Source organism: Cavia porcellus, unplaced genomic scaffold, assembly GCF_034190915.1.
Source record: "Cavia porcellus strain 051 isolate PalLab524CR breed Dunkin Hartley unplaced genomic scaffold, mCavPor4.1 scaffold_3, whole genome shotgun sequence".
In the NCBI taxonomy this organism is placed as follows: Eukaryota; Metazoa; Chordata; class Mammalia; order Rodentia; family Caviidae; genus Cavia; species Cavia porcellus.
The window spans coordinates 60248436-60272640 of record NW_026947486.1 but is presented as its reverse complement, the minus strand read 5'-3'; the positions used below and the strand labels follow the sequence as shown (position 1 = coordinate 60272640).

At 36.0% G+C, this 24205-nt stretch overlaps 1 protein-coding gene across 1 annotated transcript; it reads right to left on the bottom strand.

The window, feature by feature from the left end:
- Nucleotides 1-1047: 1047 nt before the first annotated feature.
- Nucleotides 1048-18244, bottom strand: Tnmd (tenomodulin). Its single transcript, XM_063246166.1, has 7 exons — nucleotides 18084-18244; nucleotides 17790-17921; nucleotides 7263-7403; nucleotides 6954-7055; nucleotides 3224-3377; nucleotides 1719-1885; nucleotides 1048-1423 (listed from the first exon to the last, which is right to left on the bottom strand). The coding sequence occupies exons 1-7, from the start codon at nucleotides 18129-18131 to the stop codon at nucleotides 1214-1216; spliced, it is 954 nt and encodes a 317-aa protein (XP_063102236.1). The 5' UTR covers nucleotides 18132-18244; the 3' UTR covers nucleotides 1048-1213.
- Between the last annotated feature and the right edge of the window lie 5961 nt (nucleotides 18245-24205).

The following is a 24205-nucleotide window of genomic DNA, read 5'->3' as shown; positions in this document are numbered from 1 at the left end:
GTGCTTGGGATTACCTGTGTGTGCCATCATGTCTAACTTGACTGATTCATCTTAACTCAGCTTTGGGCAAAGCTATTTTTATGTATTTTTTCAATTCTTAAATGGGAGAAAATGACTGTTGGCCCACAGACACCTTGCTGAAGATTTTATTTGAAAATATCTTTCTGATAGAAAGATACAGACAAGTAATTTCATAATACAATAACTTTGAAGTTGAGCAACAAAGGAATTTACCTTCCAATGAAATTAGAAGGATTGGCAGATTGGTAGAGCATGAATTTTGAAAGTTGACCTGGTTTGGACATCAAGGTTATCACTGCCCATTAAACAATTCTTTTTCTTTCCTTTTTGTCCATTTTCCCTTTACAAGCAAAATGTGGGGAAAGTGGCCCTACCCTTCCTTTAAGCAAGTGGCATACTGCCAGTTACCTATGGTTTGAGAAGAGAAATCTCATTTGTTTCTTCACCTGAATAACATCTTAGCATGCCTGTCTCTCTGATTGATATTCATGAATCCTGATTTTCAGATAATTGCCTTGGAAAATTGTGTAGCCAGACAACTTTTAACTGATCTAAAGAGAAGTAAAACATAATGGTTATACAATGTTGAATTTGTCCAACATGGAGTTTTTATTCAAAAGAGGAGAGTTTAGGACCCTTTTTCTAAGTTAGGTTTTTCCTTTTCTGAGTCTGAACACTTAGTATATTTTAATATTAGCCTTCTGTGATTCACTCCAGCAGCTTAATAGACACTGAAACAAATTCACAATATTTCTTTCTGATAATTAAGCACTGGTGCTGGGGACAAAAAGATTTATTTTTTGCATCCCTTTGAGACCACTTTGTCATCATCTTGCATTTCTACTTTCTTAATAAAATATGAGATTTGAGAATCATTATGCCTTATCATTTTCTACTTTCAAACTTGATGATAAAGTGCAATGCTCCATTTTCCATCCATGTTAGACAGATCTGCTGCATTTCAGTTACCAGGAATAGTCTTAGCAAGCACTTACCCAGCATGTTCAGCAGCAATCAGGCCATTGGTGATGATGTAGAAGTTTATTAGAACATGAAGAGAGAAATTACCTACAAGTAAATGCTGGAGAACTGGCTATTAGCTAAATGCCTCATAGGCAGAAATTCATTGAATAGCATGCATCTATTATATGTTGGCTGACAGAAGGTTAAGTATTTGAACTCCATCTTCCTATTAGACCCTCCCCAGCATGCGGGCCACCCACCAATTGCAAGGCATGATGACACGACAAATGACCCGTCCTCCTTGGTAGCAGTATGGATAAGGGTAATAACCTAGTAAAGGTTCACAGACTCGACGGCAGTAGCGGTTGCCTCGGCGGCAATATATACAGCAATAACCTCTTTCATCCAGCATCGGATCAAATTCTATTCCATTTTCAGTCTGAAAGATAAAGAAGACAATGCTTGAAGGGAAAGTTCACTAAAAATAGTCTCCATCAAGCAGAAAAGAATTACATGACTATGAATTAAGGGCTGGTGAGAAATTAAGTTTCTCAGGCTATGGGGATGCATCAATAAAAGACTGATTGGCTTTACATAATCCTTCTGGAGATTTCAAGTTCCTCCCACATTTGTCAAAACTATGATCATTCTTTCAGTGACTGTGATCGGAGGGATAGTAAATTTTATGAAGTAATTTTCACTCTCGTTCAAAGAGTAAGATGAACATAACTCACATAGTCATTTATTGGAAGTTCTTCCTCATTTGCTTGTCTGGTGTGGCGGCTTTTCTCCAGCTTTACTTGAGGGACCACCCATTGCTCATTTTGTTCAATGCCCTTTTTTCCATTGATAGGAAAGTGAAGGTCTTCACCATCCTCCTCAAAGTCTTGTAACTCGGAAACTAAGACAAAAAATACAAAGTTGTGATGCGACTTCACTGCAACTGTTTCTGAAAGAAGTGTTTGGGAGAAATAGCAGTTGGGGATAGAGATTTTCATCGTGTCTTCTGAATGCCATCAGTAAGGTACATGTGGACCACTTTTCCAAGTTTTTCAACTGATATCTTGAGTATTTTCCAAAGGAAGTTTCACCATTCCTATACACATTTCTTTGCTTGTTTGACATTAAATATTCAGTGCTTTGCCTTATTAGTGCACTGCATTAAAAAATGAGAAAAGGGGACTTTTATGTATTTCACAATGATTTAACCATAAATACTTATGTCTTGGTTGCCTAATTTGTTATGTCATTCTCCTTCTGTTTCTTCCCTTTTCTTTTCTAAAGGTTTTAACTAAAAACTCTCTACATAGAAATGTTAGATGTATAGAAGAGTTGCAATGATAGTATAGAATTCCCATATACCCTTTGCCCAGTTTCTCCCACTATTGTTTTGCATAATCATGGTAAAATGATCTAAAAAGATAGCATTAAACTGTCAAAAAAGTTATTATTGGTATAATACTCTTAACTAAACTACAGATTTTATTTGGATTTCATCTATATTTCTACTAATGTCCTTTTTTCTTTTCCAACATCCAGTCTAGGCTACCACATTGCATTTAGTAACTTTTTTTCTTAAATTTTCATGGAATATCAGTAGTTTCAAGCATTGGTGGGAGCATCCTCTATAGAGTAACATAGTAATGTGTTTTGTAAACAATGAGACAAAAGTCTGTATTAACTAGACAGAATAAAATGTCTAAGGACTTCCCTGGGCTGAGTAGGAGTTGAGGGTTAGATTTTTCTACTCTGCACCCCTAACCCTCAGTTGTTTTTTATAATGATTCTTAAAACCACAGCAGAGAAATTTGTACTGCAGTGATTGCCCTTTCTTTTGCAGAGAATGCTACCATTTGACTTAGAGAACCCTTGAGACAACACAGCATTATTTTGGCCTTTTTCTCCTCAGTTAGGTTAGGCGTACAGTGGCTTGAATAATTGTTAGGTCCTGCAGTGAATACAAACATTCAAAGAAAAACAGGTTAGCCTTTTGCTATTATTACATGCATTAGGGTGATGTTACCTTTGTTGAGCTATTTAAAAGCCTGTCAGCATTCATTTATCTGATTTATAACCTGTGAAAAATTCCCGCCTCACTGGCAGTCAGCACATACAATTTCAACCAAAAAGATATAAGCTGATCATTTGTTTTCCTAGAAATACAATGTTTCAATGCTGGAAATATTAAAACTGTTACTGTGTTTGAGAGGAAGACAGGAAAGAGGGTAGGACATCATACCTGCTATTAGAGTGGGATTGATCCAGTACATGGTCACATTATCACAAACGGACAAAATTTTTGAATTTTTAAGAAAGTCTCGGTTTTCAATAGGTTTTTCTGCTGGAACCCAAATTACTGACTGTTCAAAGAAAGTTGTGGTAATTTCTTCATTCTGAAAGATGAAAGTGGTTTAGGGTGGGGATTGGCAGAGAAATTTTTTAAAAAGGAATGAGACTTTTGAGTCTAACAATTTCGGTCTAAGACTGCTGGTAAACTACTGTTGTACCCATGCTTTCAGTAGATACTCTTGGGGAACAACTGACCTTTCCCTCCTAGATTTTTTTTTTTTTAATCGGTACTAGGGATCAAACTCATTACCACCTGCTTACAAAGCAGGTCTTATGCCACTGAGCTAAATCCCCAGCCCCTCCCTCCTAGATCTAATAGCAAGACTGCTCACTACAATGGGAGCTTTCTTTGTTATCTTTTTACTTAAAGTCAGAAAGACTTTCTTTCATTCTCTGGGCCCCAACCTAGGCTATATATGTTTTAATTTGAACTTCTGGAACTCCAAGGGATTTACATTTTCTATCTTTTAAATTTTAATTCTGCTTAAGCTTCAGCTAGTTTGCCACCATGGTTTGCTCTCAAACAAAATAAAATCTGATAATCCAATAATCCAAACTTGTGAGATCTATTAAACAGCAACAGAACGTAATATTTTGCTTTTATGAGATTTTGTGTTAATGGCAACTCATGTAGTAAAGAACTTTGCTAGTACAAAAAATGTCATTAAAATACCTTCTTATATTTTAAAATTTAGTCTCCTGCTCATAACTTTACTGGTTTCATCACTAATTTGTTCTTTTCCTTCTAGATATGTAGGGTTTATCTCAAAGTGTTTTTGCTTCATGGAGTCTTTCTAATGTTACTAAGAATGATATCTTCTTTTTAGTTCCTAGTGTTGTGTCATATAACAAGTTCTTTTATCATTGAGGCTTCAGTATTCTCCACTTTTAATAAGGCTTTTTTTCTCTTTTGTTTCTAGCTTTATTATTTTAGTATTTTAATTTATTTTCTGAAATATGCTTTTTTATAATTTTTTCTTAAGTCATTCACAGCTCTCAAGTCCTGGCTCTTTTGCCCTTGAGTCTGTAAAGACCTTAGGATGCATTGAAAGCTATTGTGCAAAATGATAGTGATATGCTAACTAGCTTTTTAAGCAAAAGACACAGAGATAAGGCAAAGATAAAATAAGAGGGTATATTTTGGCCATTCAGGATTATAAATTTGATCGATAAAAATATATGTAGTTTGAATACAAAAATAGGATTTTCTTGCAGGTTTAATTTTACTATCATGAGATCAATACTTGTACCTTTTAAAAGATTTAGCAAAATTAACTGAAAAATAAATTAAGGCCCATCTGAGATAGCATGGGTTTTTCATTTATCTCTTTTAGAAAAACAGGCCTTGTTATATCACTTAAGCTTTCATCGATAGTTGGCCATACTCAAATTCTTATTATATTTTCTGTAAAAATCATTATATTACAAAAAATAGCTTTTTAATCGTACTGCGTGTGTGTGTGTGTGTGTGTGTGTGTGTGTGTGTGTGTGTGTGTGTATGTGTGTGTGTGTTTGAGAGAGTCACTATGTACTTTGGACTGTCCTTGAACTCACTATGTAGTCTAGGCTGGCTTTGAATTTGCAGCAATCCTTCTCCCTCTCTCATGATGAGATTACAGGTGACACCACACAGAACTGATTCTCTTTTTGTACTATCACTGCTTTCTATGGTCATTACTAATACCCTAGAAATTGATCTGTCTCTCAGAAGCATCAAGTTTAAGCTTATTAAATAAGAAACAAAACAAATCAATAACAACAACAAAACACTACAAAGTCTGTTACTATTATAGACTTTGGGAGCAGAAAATCATCTTTGGGGATATTTCCTTCGAAATTCTGGCAACAGGGTTCTGTAATTTCTCTGGCTGTGAGGAGACCAGTAGCATGAAAGAGTAGTATGAGAACCAATGACAGAGCTGTGAAATTGATGTAATGAGAAGGAAAAAAGGCTCCCTACTCCCACCTCCCAAATAAAGAAAAGAAAAAAAAAGGATCAACAAACCATTGACAATTAAGATGAAGAGAGTTTAGTTGGAGAAATGTGAAAAAAACAGTAAAAAGAAAAAAAATTTTCTTTTATTGTTTTAAAGTTTTTATAGAACATACAGGCCACTATGCTATTGTCATAATACCTTTTTAAATTTTCTGGTTAAACACTAAACCAAACCAAGCCAATCTAAACTAAACAAATGCTTATTTGTTTCTTCTTACAGTGGGGATATGCTGACACAATATGGTCTTAGCAAAAGTTTCCCTCCTTCCCATATTGTAATTATAGACAGAATACCAGGGAAAAATAAAGAATCTATAGAGCTCTAATGATGATTTTATTCTAGGTAGTACTGATCCATCTCCCACTAGGCTTTCAGGAATATTTAATGATTGTATCATATTATGGCTTGTATCTAGATATACCTCCAAAGCCTCATGTGTTCATAGATACAGCTTTTTGGAGGTGGCTGAATCTAGGGTATATGATGCTAGGATTAAAGGTGTGATACCAGGCAGGGCGTAGTGGTGCATGCCTGTTATCCCAGCCTTTGGGAGGCTGAGACAGGAGGATTGCTATAAGTTTGAGGCCAATCTGGGCTACAAAATGAATTCAAGCCTACCCTGAACTGCAGTGAATCCCTGCCTCAAAAAAAAAAAAAAAGTTGCGATGCTAGGATTACTTTATAGTGCAATGCTAGAATTAAACTGACCTACGCTGAGTGTGAGTGCTATCTACTCTAAGGGCAAGTAGCCAGGGTAGGATATAAGAGACAGAAAGAGGGTCATTGCTTATCACTTGTTTCTTTCTATTTCTTTACTGCTTTGCTGTTTTCTGCCCACCATGAACTGTTTTTCCTCTGTGATGCCCCTCTGTGATATCGCTCTGCCTTAAAGTCAGCCACCTATAGACTGAAACCTCAAAAAATCTTGAGCCAAAATACACCTTTCCTCCTTTAACTTTAGATCTTGAGTATTTTGTCTCAGCATTGAGAGAAAAGTATGTCACACATATTCTAGGATTCCTCACACCCTAGCCTAGTAGTATTTTCAGAGATTTATATTACACTGAAGTTCTCACATTCTTTGTTTTTATCTTTCCTCACGAGTAGTAATATGATTTATTCTCTTAATATCCCAGCCTAAAATGGTAGCTAAATAAACAGAAATCTTTAAAACAGGTGACAGTTGGAGTGTGAGAAAAGTGGCTAGAATGACGAGGGGCCTTCGGACTTATTTTTTTTATTCCCCACTTTGGGACTTATTATTTTAAAACTTTATCTTAGGCAAGATTGATTTGTCTCTCTGGCTCATCCTTCTTGGCTGAAATATTTAGTTTGAGAGCAAATATACCTAATCCTTATGTATAAAATATAGTGTACACAAAAGCATGAACTTAAGTTCTTAGCGTTCAAAACTTCAATCTACTACTCATTAGCTGTGGGTTTTTGGGCAAGTCATTTTTGGTTTTGAGTCTTAGTTTCATGCATGAAAAGGAAGTTTATAGTAGCACCTATCAGTAGGATTACTTGAGAACCAAATGAAATCATAGAATTTAGCACAATGTTTGACAAATTGTTAGCATCCAGTAGATGCTGCTGTTTACTACCACCGGTCCTCTTACATACCTCATCTATTTCCACTTCTGATTCAGAAAATTCAGGAATCACTTTAATCTGAGTTTTGATGAAACATTTTTGAAGACCTACAAAGTAGATGCCAGTGTATCCCTATAACACAGACAAAACAATAATAAAATTTCCTGAAATAGTCACAATAAATGAGTTTCATTATTTTTCAGGGCCATAGAAAAACTAAGTTTGAATTCATATGGAAAGCTTCGTCTTATAAATTAAGCAAGACTGAAGACTATTTTTAATGTCTCAATTGATCTAAATTTTATTTAATAAAACTTAATGGGAAAACATTCAACTTACATTTTTAAAGTCATGCACTTCCAGTGTTTCTTCAGTGCCATTTCCACTTCTGAATATTTCAGTTCTGGTCATGGGATCAATTTCCATGTAAATTTTCTTCTTTTCTCCATTGCTATAGAAAGTGTGCTCCATGTCATAGGTCTGGGAGAGCAGAAGAAAACAGGCTCTAACATACTCATTGTGCCCCTTCATAAAATACTTTAACTGGGTATTACCTGGGGCACCTTCTCTTTCTGGAGCCTTTGTAGTGAGATGTTATCTCAGCTTGCTACTAAAAATATGCTGAAAATTGAGAATCAAGTGATATGCTTGGGATGATATGGCTCTTTCAGAGCCAATATTTTGTGGCAAAGCCAAGATTCTGAGCTAATTACTAAGAATTCCAACAGTTTTCTTGGCAGCCATGATTAAATAGAAAATGATATTCTGTAAACCAACTTGAAAATATTTTTCCCTTGTGGTAAGCCAAGGGATCACTACAACTTGTGCTGTTTTAAAACCTATACCTTCCTTTTCCAAGTACTTGACAATTACCCCCTCATTTCTCTTCTCTCCTCTCCATGAAATTTATTGGAATTAAGAAAGAGGTTTGAACATGTTTAGAGTAGTTAGGTGTTACTCTCTATCTTTCTATGTACACAGGGCTTTAATATTGCCTTGAGTCTGTCCATTTTAAAATACAAAGAGTTATCCTTGATCAATATTAGATAACAGTCTTACCCTATCTTCATTTGAGTCTTTTTCCTTTTTAAACTCCAGAAAATATTTATTGCCTTCTTTTAGCCTTCTATTTTATAGGCTAACCAACCATACTCAGTTTACTTCAGGCTGCTGTCTTAAACCTTATTGCATTATCTTCGAGGTCTCTAGAGTCTCTGATATGTATATATATCTTGGCAACTTTGTGAAGTGCTATGCATTAAGAAACAAGGGACTTGTCACTGGGACTTCCTTGGAAAGGTTGCTTATTAGGTCCTTCCCGTGTGGCTGAAGCGAAACCTCAGACTTTTTTTTGCCCTCTAAACCATAATTCTCTTCGTAAAAACCAAGGTGAGCACTAACGTAAAATTCAGGTGTAAACATATAACCTATACTTTAGGATGTATTTATAACTAGAAGTAAACAATAAGTCTAAAGGATTTTGCTACCTGTCACAATGTAGGCTAGACTTTCCGGTGCTATTTGGATGTCTTTCTTCTGTTTGTTGTTAAGAGGTCTTTATCTACTAAGTTACTACATATCCACTTGTCCCTGTGAAAAAAGTTTGATCAACCAAAAGCCTGAAAAAGCAAGCTCTTTACAAAGCCAGGGTTGCTTTCTAATGATGCATTTTTCAGTGACAGCTTTGTAAAGCTTGCACTGGGTTGGGTTGTTTTGTAGTGTCTGTTTATTTCTGCGACAACATATTAGTTTAACCTGGTCAAATTTTCCCCAACTGAAGTAGAAAGCCAAGTTGGAAAGCTCTGTAGAAAAGACTGTTATTTGAAGAGTGAAAAGTGTAATGTAGCTGCTGACTGGAAAAACAGAGGCAATGCCATTTATCTCTTTGTATCCCTGAAGAGCCTTGGACATGGTTGACAATTAAGTATTTGTTGAGTAAGTTTTCTCCACCAATGGTATGTATATATTTTTCCTAAAGACAAATTCTAAATATTGGCAAAGTCTTTTGAGAGATCATTTTAAAATGGAAGAAGAGAGATAAATGTGAAGAGGATCAAGAGACAAAGGGAGAGGAAAATTATGAGAGAAAAATGAATGAAAAAGGAATTAAGATGTGTCATATACATGTAGCAACTTCATACAAAGAATGTAAACATTATGTACTGCAAACATGTACTAATAAAAAATAAATTTAAAAAAAGGAAAGAAAGTAGTATGAAGCAACTTCCTCGAACCAGAGTTAATTCTGAAATTCTGACATGGTTTGTGACAGGTAGTAAATTCATTTAGGCATGTTATTTGCTTCTTCCTATAAATATATTCTCAGTTATAACTCTGCAGTCAGCTGGAAATGAGAAACTTCTCCCTATAGCAACAAACTGAACTCTTAGTCTGACCTAAGCAGAATCAGAGGTATCCCTGTCACATGGAGTGTTGTCAGGTCTCCCAACAAGGGGTAGTTTCCTTAGAAATACTGCCCATTGTTGAGAAAAATGTTCAGACTTCTAGCCACTGAGTTTTGGGAGAGAGTTTATTTTACAGGTAGCAACATTCATTGATTGTTGCTTAGAAAAACTAGGTCAGAGTCTAGGGGATATTGGACTGTTGCCTACCTGGGCCAAGAAAAAGTGCAGGCTGTGTATTCAATTATTGGTTGAAGAGTATGGAATCATAGTGGTGAAATTTAAACTGTTCAGTGTATTTTTGTGGAATGAGTTTTCCTGCACTCCTGGCATGGTACTTTACTTGGATGCCATGCTAAATGAAAACTATTGGAAATGCCAAACTCAGCAGATCTTGATTATTTTCAACATTCCTGCAAATTTTTATTTTCTCTTCTTTTTTTTGTGAGAGAGAAAGTTTTCATTTGGATTGTTTCCATTAACTAACTTGTTGGTTTTTTGTTAGAAATGATATGTTGCTAAATAGAGTGAGATCAGAATAACTTCTTATATGTGCAAACCCTTCAGGGACAAAAATGGAAAGCTATATATTTACCCAAATGAAATTTCAGTATGAAAGATAACTTTTAGAAGATATTGTTTTTTATCTAGGAAGACGATACCAGTCAGTCTCTTTGGACTGCGTTGGGATAAGTGCAAGCAAATTCAGACATACTGTCTAGCTCAAGTCCCTGAAGAGCACAATATTTGGGTCGTGGGTATGCAAGGTTCACCACTCATATGAAGACTGAGCTCATATTCTTGGCATCAGAAGTACTTTGCTTTTTAACTAAGCTCTCTCTCTAAGGGTTGAGAGTCCTTCTGGTGATAGAGTAATAGTGGCTTGGTCTTTTCCAGGAACAAATTAAAGCAGAGACAGGATGAGAAGGATGTGGGTGGGCAATAAGTAGCTAATCTAAGACTCACCCCCAGCTCATCTTTATTCCAGGAATGAAAGAATATGAAGAGGAGTACTCTACTACAAAATTGACAAACACTGGTAGGAAAAGTTAATATTTGTGCTTCCGTTTTTTGGTATATTTTCATATTTTGTGCACTCTGTATCATCAGAGCCTTTTCCAGGTTCTTTCTATCTTATCTCAGCTTCCCATTTCATTGTTGGGACAAATTAAAGAAGAACTTAAACACAAATTAAAGAAGCAAAGGTTTATGATGGCTTATAGTGTCCTCTGAGATTTAAGGCAAATTATTAGCTGTTAGTCCCTGTAAAAATTAAACACAGGTGACATACAAGCACATACTGCCTGGCCTCTCAGGCCTTCTTCTGAAATCTTGGTGAAAGCCCTCCTAATCTCACAACTCTTGCATTCTGCGTGGATGTAAAGCAAGTGCCACATGGATGATAAGATCTGCCTCTGGCTAGAGTAGTAGCGAAGCTCCCCCTATCATGGTTGTAAGAATCTCTGCTTGTCTGAGTTACTGAGCACTAGAAATTGAATCTTGAGGAAATAATTCTCTTGTCAAGGGCCATTCTAGTGGATGGTCTTCTCAATCAGTCTTTCACTTTTGAAATTTTGAGCCTGGTAAGGACTTGAGCCTTACTGGTTCCTTAGATTCCCTCAAGGAATTTTTCCTGTGATCCCTGCTGCAAAGTACTGTATTTGGCGTCTTTTAAATGTTAATTTTTTTTTTTAGCAGTGATGCTTCCCTTTACTCCATATTTGCCAGCCCCAATTTATAGGAGTCCTTTCTGGTGAAACTCAAAACGTTTTATATCATGAAGCTATCTATGTTTTTTGCTCTTGATTTTCAATGTAGAGCTGTCTAAAAGTCTGTAACAGTTGCCACACCAGTGCCTCAACATTAGACTACCTCAAAATATTTCCTACCAAATATATTAGTCCACCATCCTCACTCTTAGTCTTTTATATCTTAGAATAGGAGCAAAATGTAGACAATTTTTTTTTTTTAGCGGCACATAACACAGATGGCCTGAAGTCCAATTGCCAATGTAGTCCTTGCTCCCAACTAAAGCTGTGTGTCTGGTATTACCAGCTGCATTTTTATCGGCATTCTGATCTTCTGAGCTTGGACCAGAATATCCCATCAAGCTTGGTTTACAGCATTCTAGGGCTACTTCCTAAGCCAGCATCTCCAAACCTTTTCAAATTCCTCCCTCAAATCAGTTCCAAAAGCTTCTGAACCACATGATAGCACCCTTTGTCTAGTACCAAAATCTGTCTTTGCTACTTTCTTTGTTGCTAGAAGACAATATTCAACACTTACAAATTAATGGAGGAAAGATTTATTATGGCTTAGAGTTTGTAGGGGTTTCAAACCATAGCTAGCTGGCCTCAAGGGCACTATGGCAGAGGAGAAAGAACTCATGGTAAGAACCAGTAAGATTGAAGGAGACAAAGACTGCTATATCCTTTCAGGAAGTGGCCCTACTGACCCCCCTCCTACCAGCAGACTTCACTTTCTAACATCAAATTTAGCTATAAACACATCAGTGAAATAATCCACTGGTTATTATCCAAGTACTCATCATCCAATTGAGGCAGGAGACTGGGATGTGGCAAAGCTAGCTGGGAAAATAGTCTTGACCTGTTAATTACAAAATCAGGGCACATGTGCAGAACAATTCCTAAAGCCCTGCACATGTACTTCTTGAGAGAACTGGAGCAGATTTTCAATAAGATATCTCAAACCTGATATTAGTCTGAGGAATGGGTGATACAAAAAGGACAACTGACTTCAAGCTTTTTGCTATCATGTTCTATCAGAGTAATCCATTGTCATACTGTAGAATGTACTTTTTTCTTACTTGTACTTGGCCCAAACTTGACCTGCAGAGCCTGGTTCTTTTTCTACCTTTAATAAGTATAAAATGCTGCTACCATTTTTGAAGTTTCCAATTACAAAGAATTTTTCAGGATGGAAAGAATTTAGAAACTGCTTCTAGAAGGAGACCTCAAAGCCTAGTAACAAAATCACTTTCCAAAAGCCCCACCTACAAAAGCATGAGACTCTGGGGGAACATCCAGGAATCTCATGGCGTCTTAAGTACCTTACATAAGAAATGAAATAAATTTGAGCATCGATTTCACATTTAGATATTAATAACAGATGTTTGTCTTTTAAAAAAGTTGAGTACAGTACTTTCCTTATAATAATGAAACACTAATGGAGGATTTTAGGCAGAGTGACACCAGGAACCAGAGATATTTAGTGGCAAATGTATCTTTCAAGAACAGCTCAAATAAACTTTTGCTCCATTTACACATAAAGCTGGTTCCATTCACACATAAGGGCCAGAATGTTGAAATGGGACAAGGAAGCCAAAGGCATGGAATACAAATTAGAAGGGAAATTGAGACTGATGTGTGGTTAAATACAGGCAGTAAGAAGACTATAGTGACAAAATAGTGAGACTAGAAATCCATTTCTCTTCGCTGCCTGGAAATTTAGTCCTTAGTGTAGTTAAATGCTATATTCAGGCAGCAAATGGTCCCTAATTTCCTACTTTCAACTTTCTGTTTCCTTGTCTCTGTTTGTGAGGCTCTCTGAAATCAGAAAGGAAGGCTTTTTATAAAGAATTAAGCTGCCTTAAACTTTAGTGTGATGGATCTGTTTTAGGGGCAAATGACTTTAGCCTGTCCTGACAGGGCTTTGAGGACTTTTGGCTTACATTTTGTTTTTGGAAGCCTGTGATTAATTTATCTGCTGTTCTCTCCACCTTTATCCTTTACTGTGTGTTTTTTAGGTACACATTCCAAAGGTGAAATACAGGCTCAGAATAGCTGGCTAGATGGTGTTAGGATGGAAGGAAGGGAAAGGAAGACAGTACTATATTATTACTGACCTAGCCTGTGGGAATTAAAGGTCCACTAGGTATTTCTTTACCAACACAGAGCAGACAGACTGTTTATTACTCAAAACTGAACTTCTGCATCTTCAATCATCATTTCTAAGCTCTGGAAAATATTGGTGTAAGCAGCCAGAAAATTCTCTTTTTCAATAAGAAAAAGTCATTTCATTTATAATTTTGAGCTAGCTGGAAAATTTCCCCTAGTCACAATCTCCACCCATGGTTATTAAACACAATTGAAAAATACTAGTGGAAACAATACTCAGACCAAGTTCAAGACGTACTCTTGTCTTAATCACATACAAGTTGTGTGACTTTGGACAAGTCATTGCATGAGGGCTCCGTCCTATCTTTATGCCCCCATCTTTTTCTAGCTTCAGTGTTGAATAGGTGGCAAAATTAATTCTTAATTTGGTCTGATCCCTGTCAGGTTAATTTGAACTGTAGCTGTCTGCTATTAGTTGAATTATCTTCTCCTACAGTCCCCTTGCCACTTGCAGTTACTTAAGAGCAGCTCTCTTTGAGGATTTAGGCTTTTTCTTGCTGGCATAATATTAGGTGCTCTGTAAATGTCACCTTGGGGAAATGCAAAGGTAAGAATGTGCCATTCTTATCATCAGAGTCTGGCTTCATGTAACCGGTAAGAGCAGCCCCAGAGTCACCCAGAGTAGTAGCTTGTTCATTGAGAGTTATTGTATAAGGTTGGACTTGGACCTTGCAAAGCTTTAAGAGGAAAAGAAAATGAAACGAAGCCTTTTTTCTAAAATGCCTACACAACACCATCTGGTGAAGATCAGTTCCCTTGCTATAAATGTTCCAGCTACATCTCCAACTTTTTCCTTTAGGGTATAAATGCTTCATCAGACCCACATTCCCTCCCCCCAACAAACTGTTGGGTATGGAAAAACCTAAGGAGAATAATTTTCTCTTTATGTACCTAGAGAGGAAGAAATTTGGTCTTAGGCCAATGCTACTACTATTAGAAAATAATCACAAGGAGAACTGGATCCAAACTTGGCAAGGAAGTGTTTCCTTGAAGTAGATCATTTTCACCCTAGAATGCTATTGGGCTCAGAAGCCTGGGCAAGGCTATTTTAATGGTTCTCTTCAGTTGAGGTGGGAGTAAGGAGGGCAGAGTAATACCTACCCACTTCTTATCTCATATTGATAGTATTAGAGGTGGAGGGAACATCTCCAGGAATCTGCTGATTGCTGTGTGGGTCTGATGCTGTGTGGGTCTTTTGTTTTCTAAACAGCTGTAATAGGCCCAAAGGACTCTTTAATTTACCTAATTTATTAGCCGTCTGCCACATTTCACAAAAGATTGGAGGGATGAGTTACAAAATCTGTTATGTATTCTAAACTGCTGGTTTAAGGATGGGACTTTTTAAAATTTATTTTTCTCCATGTTGCATTAATTAGCTAGGGATTTGGCTTCTAATCATTTCAAGTTCAATGTAGAAAACAGTAAAAATGTTCCTTCAGTGGAAACTACTTCAAGGCTCCCAGAGCAGTCACTGCCCAGGACTGATGCCTTAATTTGACACTCTCTTGAAATACTTGAGAGTGAATTAAATCTCTTTGGCTTGGTAAGTAAGTTGAGTAGAGTGCCTTATGGATCTGGTTGTTATTTAGCTTAAGTGGCTCCTACATATGTCTGTGGTTCATGGGGGTGGGGCCTGGGGGGAAGTGTAGCAGCTCACCCAGAATTAGTTTTCTTTGTTTTATTCTTTTTTTCTCTAAAATGTGTGTGTGTGTGTGTGTGTGTGTGTGTGTGTGTGTGTGTGAGCGTGCGCATACATACATACTCATTCTGGAGCTATGTGAGAAGTCAAACATGTACCCCTTACTCCCCTCTTTTGATTTGGAATCTGGATCTTTTGTGCATAGCAAAGTGGGAGGAAGGGGAAGAATTATTACCATGTTAGCATAGAAATATCAACTCCAGATGTAGAATGTTAAACAAGTACTGCTTATTATAAACAGATGTCAGAAAAACAAAATAAAAAAGAGATATGCTGGAGGCTAAAGGAACAAACACTAACAGTTTGGAGGAAGTCTTGGAACAACAATGAAATTACTGCTGTCAATAAGTGCAGTAGCATCAATAGCTCTTTCTACCAACGGCCCCATACTCCTCACAAAGACCCATAGCCTTGGGGAGGAAAATAGAGAAGACAATGAATTTTAATCTTCTATCTGTTATTTCTTGCTGGGTCATACTTTTAAAAGGAGAGTTTTGAATTTGTTTAAGATGCATTTCTCTAAAAATCTGCTTCCAAAACTATTCTGACTGTTCACCTCCTTGTAGGATACCCAAGTGTGTTTGGAGACACCCAATTTTTACTCTTAGTGATTGGGAATATGAATGGTCTCTCAAGCTCCTTTAGGATTTTGAAGGTAGTAGTATACTGAGTAAAGCATCCAAATCACCTCAAGATCCTCTAATTTACCATGAACCCAATTTCATCTTGTAATGAAAGTCAGACTTTTATATCAAAAATTGTAAATTTCAATTCCACATTAGGAAGAAAATAAACAATTTTGCACATGATAGAAAAACTTGCTCTGGGAGACATGTCTTTTATCTGGATTGCTTCATAATAGCTTTGTTCATTTCAGAGAATTCCTTTGCTGAAAATTATATCTCAACATGGATTACTTCACGAGAAATTTGATTTTTGATAAATTTTATTAGTGTAACCTGCTTTTGTCTTTGCACACTAAGTTTTTCTTTTGGTTTAAAGGATTACAGAATTGTCATTTAAAACTTATTTCAACAAGTATTGGAAAGATAGAAAAGGTGATAAGTAAGGAAGCAGAAGAAACCGTAAACCATGCTAGTGAGTTTGAAACCTTACAAGATAAAGGCAAGGTTCCAACCTTGTCAGTCATAAATGCACTGAGGCAATGTTTACAACAAAATAAGATAAACAAAACAAGAAAGGCCATCTGATTCCCTATTTAGGCAGGCATCTGTGAATGACCAAAGAATTAGCTACCTACCACACCCAGTTACATACATTGCAGTCATGTACAACAAAAGGATTTGTGATTCTCTAATTCATGTATAACTTTCAAGAGGATCCAAGACTCAATTTGTAGGGTGGCCCTGGGTTGAATACTTCGAACTGCAACAAAATAAAACAAATCAGAAACAAAAACAAAAAAGCTATTTGTGGGTCAACATGATTACCTTGGTAATTATTTAAGTGGTATCAGAATTGTATTTGGATGCATTTTGGCACACTTGTTCATTTGGTATTTCCTTTCTGATTTTGATTACTTTATGTATCCTGCCAGCTTGAACATATGTGGCATCTCTAGAAAGACATATTACAATAAGTGGCTTATAAGTATTGGAGAGGGTGTATGGTGCTAACTGTTACTATTAGGTGATGCCTAAAATCCCTTCTGAAACAAAGTATAAATTAAAAAGGCAAAAATGAGTATGGAAGCAAAAGTGGAGAATCCAGGGGTAGCTATGACTTACTATGCTGTTTCCTTTTGGATACTTCACCAATGTATTTTCTATTTCTCCCTCTCTGCCTATTTTTCTTATCAACTTACATTCTTTGCTCTCTGCTCCCATTGTTCTTTTGTCTCCTCATGGTCCATGCCAATGTAATTTTTTTTTTTGTTTCATCCTCCCTCATAAATTGAATTTGTTCCTTGCATGTGTTGTCAAACAGAAATGAGCATTTTATGACAGAAAATAGCAGCAGCAGGGGCAGCAGGGGCAGCAGCAGCAAACAGAGAGAAATACATGACAAAATCAGAAGAAACCATTTTCGTACTTTTTTGTATTTACATTGGCTATTTCTTTTTCAAATGGAAATTTTTATTATGAAAGGATTTTATTTGAATCACAGCTAAACTTTTCCACTGTCAGTGAGCCCAGGAATAGCACTAACTCTGAAGGACAATAATACAAACTACAATGGATGTCCAAGCTTTACTGATAACCCCAGTATCAGGAGCTTTTTGACACATCTGGATTGATGACTAGGTTTGCTTGCTTCTGCTTTGTGGCATTACAGCCTCAGAAGGATAGTAAGGATTACGGTAGAGAGGTGCTAACCAACCCTAGTTCTGCTTTCTTGATGTCATAAATAAATGTAGACTCAAGTATGAGAATTAGTGCTTCTAAAAGAAGTTTTTTGCTTGTTTTCATAGCAAAGGCATTGTCAGAAACACAAACCCTGAAAAATCCTTTGTTGCCATTTCTGGTTTTTCTCCTTATGTGGTATATAATCCTCCATCTGTTTCTATTCAGATAATTGAAAGAAAGATGGAAAGTATTTTTTATTACAGTAAAAATTGTTTTCTTCTAGAAGGAGACTCAACTCCTTAAAGCCAAGCATGACAAAAGAATGAGTAAATCTACATCTTATAATTACTAACATTTTTCCTTATCAAAATAGGCAAATGAAAGAGAAAATCTTGATTCTATGTTTCATACCACCAGAAAACTAACTTAAAATGGACTTAATGATTTTTTTATTCTCAAAGTAGTTTACATATACACTACTAGTGAACTTCAGTTGAATGCAATAGAAGCATTGGATAATAATGTGCACTGACTTTACTTACTTTCTTGGGCGCCTCCCGCCACAAGTGCTTGCTCCCCCAAAACCAGATGATTAGAGTTAAGGCCAGAATACTGAACAGCAGTCCACAAATCTTAAGTGATTTGCATATCTTCTTGGATTTAAAAGCTTCTGCCTAAGCAAAGAACAGAGAGAATGAAACAATACAAAATAACTCTGATAGCAAGCCATAATTCAAAGTCTCTTTTGATTTCACTTTCCAGTGTTCATGTGACAATAAAATAAATCTATGAAATTATACTTATGCCCCAAAGGCAAAAAATATGAATCAACTTACATTTAGAATGTGACAGTCCTCACAATTCTCTGGAGAGTTCTTTGCCATGTTTCTGAGCTCACAGTACTTTTTCCCTGCTTTGAGAGTACTGAGAGAACACTGCTGAGGTGGAGTTGCAAGTGAGTCTGCTAACAGATCCCAGAGGAGAAGCTGAATTTATATGGCTCAAATATGTCATAACCAGAGCCTGACGGAGCTCAGGGGGCTTTTGTGCTGCGATCTGTTACACAGAAATACCCATGTATGCATATAACTTCTGTACACAGAATTCCATCCAGAATGGCAAAGACAGAGGGTTATAATGAAAGGGATCAAGCCTAGGACACATTAAAATGATTTTTCACTATGAACTTAAAATATCAGTGACAACCCACATTGTGCACTTCAGAAGCAAACAAAATGCAAAGAGAATGCAATTGTGATTTTCATTCCATTCATTTCAATAAATATTTATTGTAAGGATATTAAAGGTCAGCCACTGTGTTTGGTATTGGAGATTCAGAAATGAGTAAGATGGGATTTCCTTCACAATATAAAATATCACTGAAGATTCAAACCAATATGTACTCAAGTAATTATAACATAAAGCAATCAAATAAAGACTAATTATAAGCTGTGCGCCTTTATCTTTTCTTTCAGATTCTTTTTTTTTTTCTTTCTTGAGTCCTTTTTCTCAGTACGTTTCCTAATGTTGATATTCATTATGGTTCTGTCCTTGGTGTTACCTTTGAGGTACATATATTTCTTTTATTTTATTCCTATAGTTTGAAATACCACTTGTGTATCAGTGGTTTCCAAATCTGTATCCGTAACATTTTTTAAATTTCAAAGCCATTTGAACGTCTCTGCTTGGTTGCACCTCAGGAATCTTCAACTCAACGTATCCCATATCAAACTCTTCTTTCAACACTTCCTGAAACTTAGTTCTTTCCCATCATTCAAATTATGATGATGGCTATATTGGTTTTCTAGGATTACCGTAAAAAGTGTCACACACTCAGTGGCTTAAAGCATATATATATATGAATTTGTACTCTTGCAGATCTGGAAATTGGAAGCTCAAGATCAAGATGTCAGGCAGGTTAGGTTTCTCTGGCCTCTCTCTTCACCTCGTAAGTGGGCATTTTCCTGTTCACATGGCATCTTCCCACTATGTGTGTGTGTCTTTTAATTTCTTAAAAATATACTAGTCATGTTAGATAAGAGCCCATCTATATTTTAATTATTTCTTTGAAGACTATTTTCGCACATACAGTCACCAAATTCTGAACTACTGGGAGTTAAGGATTCAATATATGAAATTTGAGGAACACAATTTAGCTTATCTGGTCTTCAAAAGTGAGGTTTGTATAAGAATTCTTATACTTTTTCACAATCCTTTTATCCAATCAAATACCACATTCTATCCATTCTAAATTCTTATGTCTTTCAAAGCTGTTTGCATCTTATTTTGCTCATAGCTAAAGTCTTTGCTTAGGTTGTCATCCTCTCTGACAAGTCTCAAATCCATAATCTTCACTCAGGCTTCTTTCTCTTTGGCTTCAGACTTGTGTGCACATTTAAACTACTGTGTATGTTCACTTGCAGATATCAAATACACGTTCCAAACTGAATTAGTTCTGTATGCTTACAAACATATTCTTCTTGCTATATTACTTGTTTCATTAAATTACCCAACGATTAGACTACAGAATAAAAACTTTCAAGTAACCCTTGATTTCTTTTTCACTTGTTCACCCCGACATCTAATTAGTTACTAAGTCTAGGAAGTTCTATCTCTGAATTATCTCTGTAATCCTACCTTCTGCATCTTCAGTATCCATTGGATTAACTGAGGGTCTAAATATCCAACTGAATATTTAGTCTGCTGAATTTCAGAGTTTAATGAATAAGACAGGTATTAAACCAAAACACTTTTACTGTTGTAAGAGAATTTAAACAATTTCCTTGTCTCTAATCCATTGTCTTCAAAGTAGTCTAAGACTCAAATCTCTCTGATTAGAATTCTTAATATCTATTCATTGTGTACAAAGTCCAAACCATTTATGATGTTATAGTAGTCAGTTCATGGTCAGGACCTTATTTATTTCTGTAGCCTTGATTTCAGACAATTTATTCTTAGAGATAAAGCCAACTGCGGATCTCAGTTTGGCAGGGCAATGGGCATGTACATATGACTCCATTTACATCCTCATGTCTCCAAGTGAAAAAATTTCTTACTATTGGAGTTGTTATCATGCATCAAAATTGATTATAAATTATGGAATACAAGTCATGATTATATATGTTCTACAATTCTTTCTTTAAAAATATCATGAGAGCAGTGAGACTGAAAAATCGTTTTTTTTTTAACTAGATAAGATGGTTCCCTTCAACAATGTTATTTACACTATTCCTTAAATACTTTATATTCTTGATGAATACGCTATACATGCTCATGTCATAGCTCATTTAGGGGTGCACTAGGAGTTGAACCTAAGGTCTTAACACTGAGCTATGTCTCCTGCACATTTTAATTTTTTTTAAAGCCAGTACTTACTAAATTGCTTAAATTGCCGAGGCTAGGTTCCAACTTGCTATCTTTCTGTCTCAATCCCCTAGAGTGTGGAATTATAAATGGGCATAACCATACCCCATTACACACCATAACTCATTTATATATGCTATCTTCATTGCATGGATTCCCTTCTTCCTCATTATTTACCTGGGACTTTTTCATTTAGCTACATTCTAATTAGACCTTACCACTTCCTGAAATCTTCATTGGTCTCCACTCTACCACTTCATTGAGTTTATGATGCTTTTCCTAGCCATAATTTTGTATCTTGCTCACATTTCTACTATTGCACTTAGTACACTATAAGTTGATGTGTATTTCTGTCTTGAATAGACTTTGAGATCTTTTATAACATGGCTTCCCTTGTTGCAAAGATCGAGGTAATATAAAAGTCAAATCAATATTCCATGGAAAAATTGAAGGAGGAATGATTAATTCTGACTCAGGAGTGCAGGGAAAGTGTCATTAAGGACATAGCATTTCAATAGGTTGTTAATTTATTGGCACACATTTATTCAGTGTTGCCCCTGAGGCAGACACTGTCATAGGAACTGGATAGTTAGTCTGCTGAATTTCAGAGTTTAATGAATAAGACAGATATTAAACCAAGAGTGAAAAATCATGTAAATAAATAAAAATAGAAGTTACAAAATTTGCTAAGAAGGAATATTAAAAACATTCAGTTTTGGGGGCTGGGGATTTAGCTCAGCGGCATAAGCACCTGCCTTGCAAGCAGGCAGTCGTGAGTTCGATCCCTGGTACCGATAAAAACGAAAAAGACAAAAAAAAATTCAGTTTGGACTGATCTTCTCAGGGAAGTTCATGCTTAAACTCAGAAATGAATAATGAATAGAAGTTATCTAGAAGAGAGTGTAGCAATGACTACTCCACCCCAAAGAATAGTACTCCACCTTTCTATTCTGTGTTCCTATGTTAATGGCTTCCTTTATAGTTTTCTAAGCTGTTGCTCCATGTCAAGGAAGGAAAAAAATGGAGATGTCAATGTGCAAAACAACACGTACTAGCTGCGTTTACCCTTTTCCATCAATAAAGTAAGACTTTTCTTGGAAGCACTATCCAGGAGATTTTTGCTTTTTGTATTGGCAAGAACTGGTTTGGATGGCCACCCCAAACTATAACAGTTTGCAGAAATTTGATATCATCTCAGCCTGTTACTACTAATAATATTTGGGCTTTGGTATATAAAAGGTATAAGGTTTTTGTTTCAAGCATCATAAAGGTTTGAAGTTTATTCTAAGAAGAATGGGAATTTATTTAAAGGCCCTAGAATTCCTCATATATTTATCTGGTTTCTATGAGAGGAATAAATTACAAAGGAACAGAATGTTGTGACATTTCTGTTAGGAAGTAATTGAAGAAGGTAATAATGGCTTGGACTAGGGAAGTGGTACTAAAATGGAGAGGAGTAGACAGATTTATAAAGTATTTTCAGGGTAGCATACATTTGATAATGGGTTGGATATACAAGGCAAGAGAAAGGAAGAAATAAAACAGGACTACTGTGTTTCTGGTTTGTGCCTTTGGGTGGAAACTGGCACTATTTACTGAATTTAGCAAGCACTGAGGAGGACCAGCTTGCAGTAAATGATGTAAATGGTTTCAGACATGTTGAATTTGAACTGTCCATCAGCATCCAAGAGAAAATGACTAATTTTCAATTGGAAATATGTATCTGGAGCTCAGACAGCAAGTCCTGGTGTGGCAATATACAATTTTTACCTTTTGCCTTTGGGAAAGGTATGGGTTAATGACATGGTCTAGGAAAGAGAGTTCAGAATGACAAGAGAGGAGGGTTTAAGACTGAGCCTCAGGGAACTTCATCACTATTTGTTTTAAAGCATGCTTTTGAAATGCTTTCATTTTTTTTAAATTTTATTTTGATGGTAGTAAAAATACAACAGAACAAGACAGAACAAAGCCAATTGATACAATGCAGTGAAATTGGTACAGAACTTCACAGTAGGATACTGCGATGATATTAATAGGTACTATAGTATATCTCATTATCTTCACAATAGTTGTCCAGTCAATTAGGTGTAGTGAAATCAAACCAAAAACAGAACATTATAAAAACAATTGAATAGAGCAAAAGAAACATAACAAAACAAAAAAATATAAACAACTTTTGCCTTCAAACAGAAGATAGAAGGAAATCCCCCATATTTGCTATTTTGTATATGGTCATCCTCCCAAGATATGTTGACACATCTATCCCCACTTGCTACGAGTGGTGGTGGTGGTGGTTTTGTTTGATTCTCCGCCCACATGCTGGTAGGCTCACGGGAGCCGCTGATTGTCCTCCTGGCCCACCCCAAGGGTGCTCACCAAGAGAGCGGGAACATAAGTTGCCTAGGTTCTACCATGGCCTGATCTCAAGAGTGTTGGTTTTCTTCCTGGCCCACGCCAGGGGCCCTTACTGGTTTTCATTTCTTACACAGGATCTCATTCTATAATTCAGGGTGATCTTGAACTACTCTGTATCTCAGTCTGACATCAAAGTCCTGGAGATTCATCTGCCTCAGCCTCCCAAATGCTGGGATCACAGCTGTGTGCCACCATGTCTGGCTCTCCTATTTTTATAGGAAAGATGCATTTCATTATAACATTACAAAAATATAGAAAATTACAACAAAGAGTGAAAATCTTCAAATTGAAGTAACCAAGAATAATTATTATTGTGCCTCAGTTTCCTTCTCTGAATAAAAGAAAGCTAAAAAACAGCACTTATTTGTAGCCTTGTTCTGATCACTAAATGAAGCAATCTATCTAAAGCCTACCTGGCAAACAGTGACCATTTAATAAATGGTAGTTGCTTTAGAATTAAGAAACACTTTTATTATCACTTTTATTATATAATAGAAATAATATACATGCTACTTTTCAAAGTATGATTTTTAAAACAGGTGACAAGTGCCTGGGCTCAAGTGATCCATCTGCTTCAGCCTCAGAAATATCTGGGACTATAGTCACCACTGCACTCAGTTAAAAGTGTGAAAAATTTTTTAAATGCCTGAATTGCACAAACAAAAAATAAATCAAAGTGGAAAGTAAAGTAATTGATAAATTGCAGATAAAATTTTCTCTTTCAAAAACTTCTAGTTTCTGAAAGTTATTAGAAAGGTAATATTTATATTGAAATATTCAGCAATTTTTGGTGGTGTTGTTTCCTGGGTACTAGGTTAAGAGCATATATTCTAGAGATAGCCTAATGGGATTCTAATCAGTTCTGCCAATTACTAGTTATGTAAAGGTAAGCAAATTATTATTTAATCTCATATGCACCTCAGTTTGTTCATTTGTGGAATAGAAATTATGAAGTACTCACTTCACTGAGTCATGAGGAAAAAATGAGTTAATAAATGTAAAATATTCACAGTGCTTCCTACAAAGAGAAGCTATTATAAATGTGAACCAATTAGCTGTACTGAAATATGAAGAAATATCTCTTTGTACCTTTCCCTTCCATCTCCTTATTTCTCTTAGCTGTATTGTTATTTTTCTTTCTTATAGCTTACAACATTTAAATCTTGTTCTCTTCCTAGAA

Excerpts from the sequence above, each read along its gene's own strand:
- Tnmd (XM_063246166.1), bottom strand. The coding sequence starts at position 18,131 with ATGGCAAAGAACTCTCCAGAGAATTGTGAGGACTGTCACATTCTAAAT. Across the intron at positions 7,056-7,262 it reads AAGTGCATGACTTTAAAAAT|GGATACACTGGCATCTACTT; the intron begins GTAAGTTGAATG and ends TCTGTGTTATAG. Across the intron at positions 1,886-3,223 it reads CAATCCCACTCTAATAGCAG|TTTCCGAGTTACAAGACTTT; the intron begins GTATGATGTCCT and ends TTTTTGTCTTAG.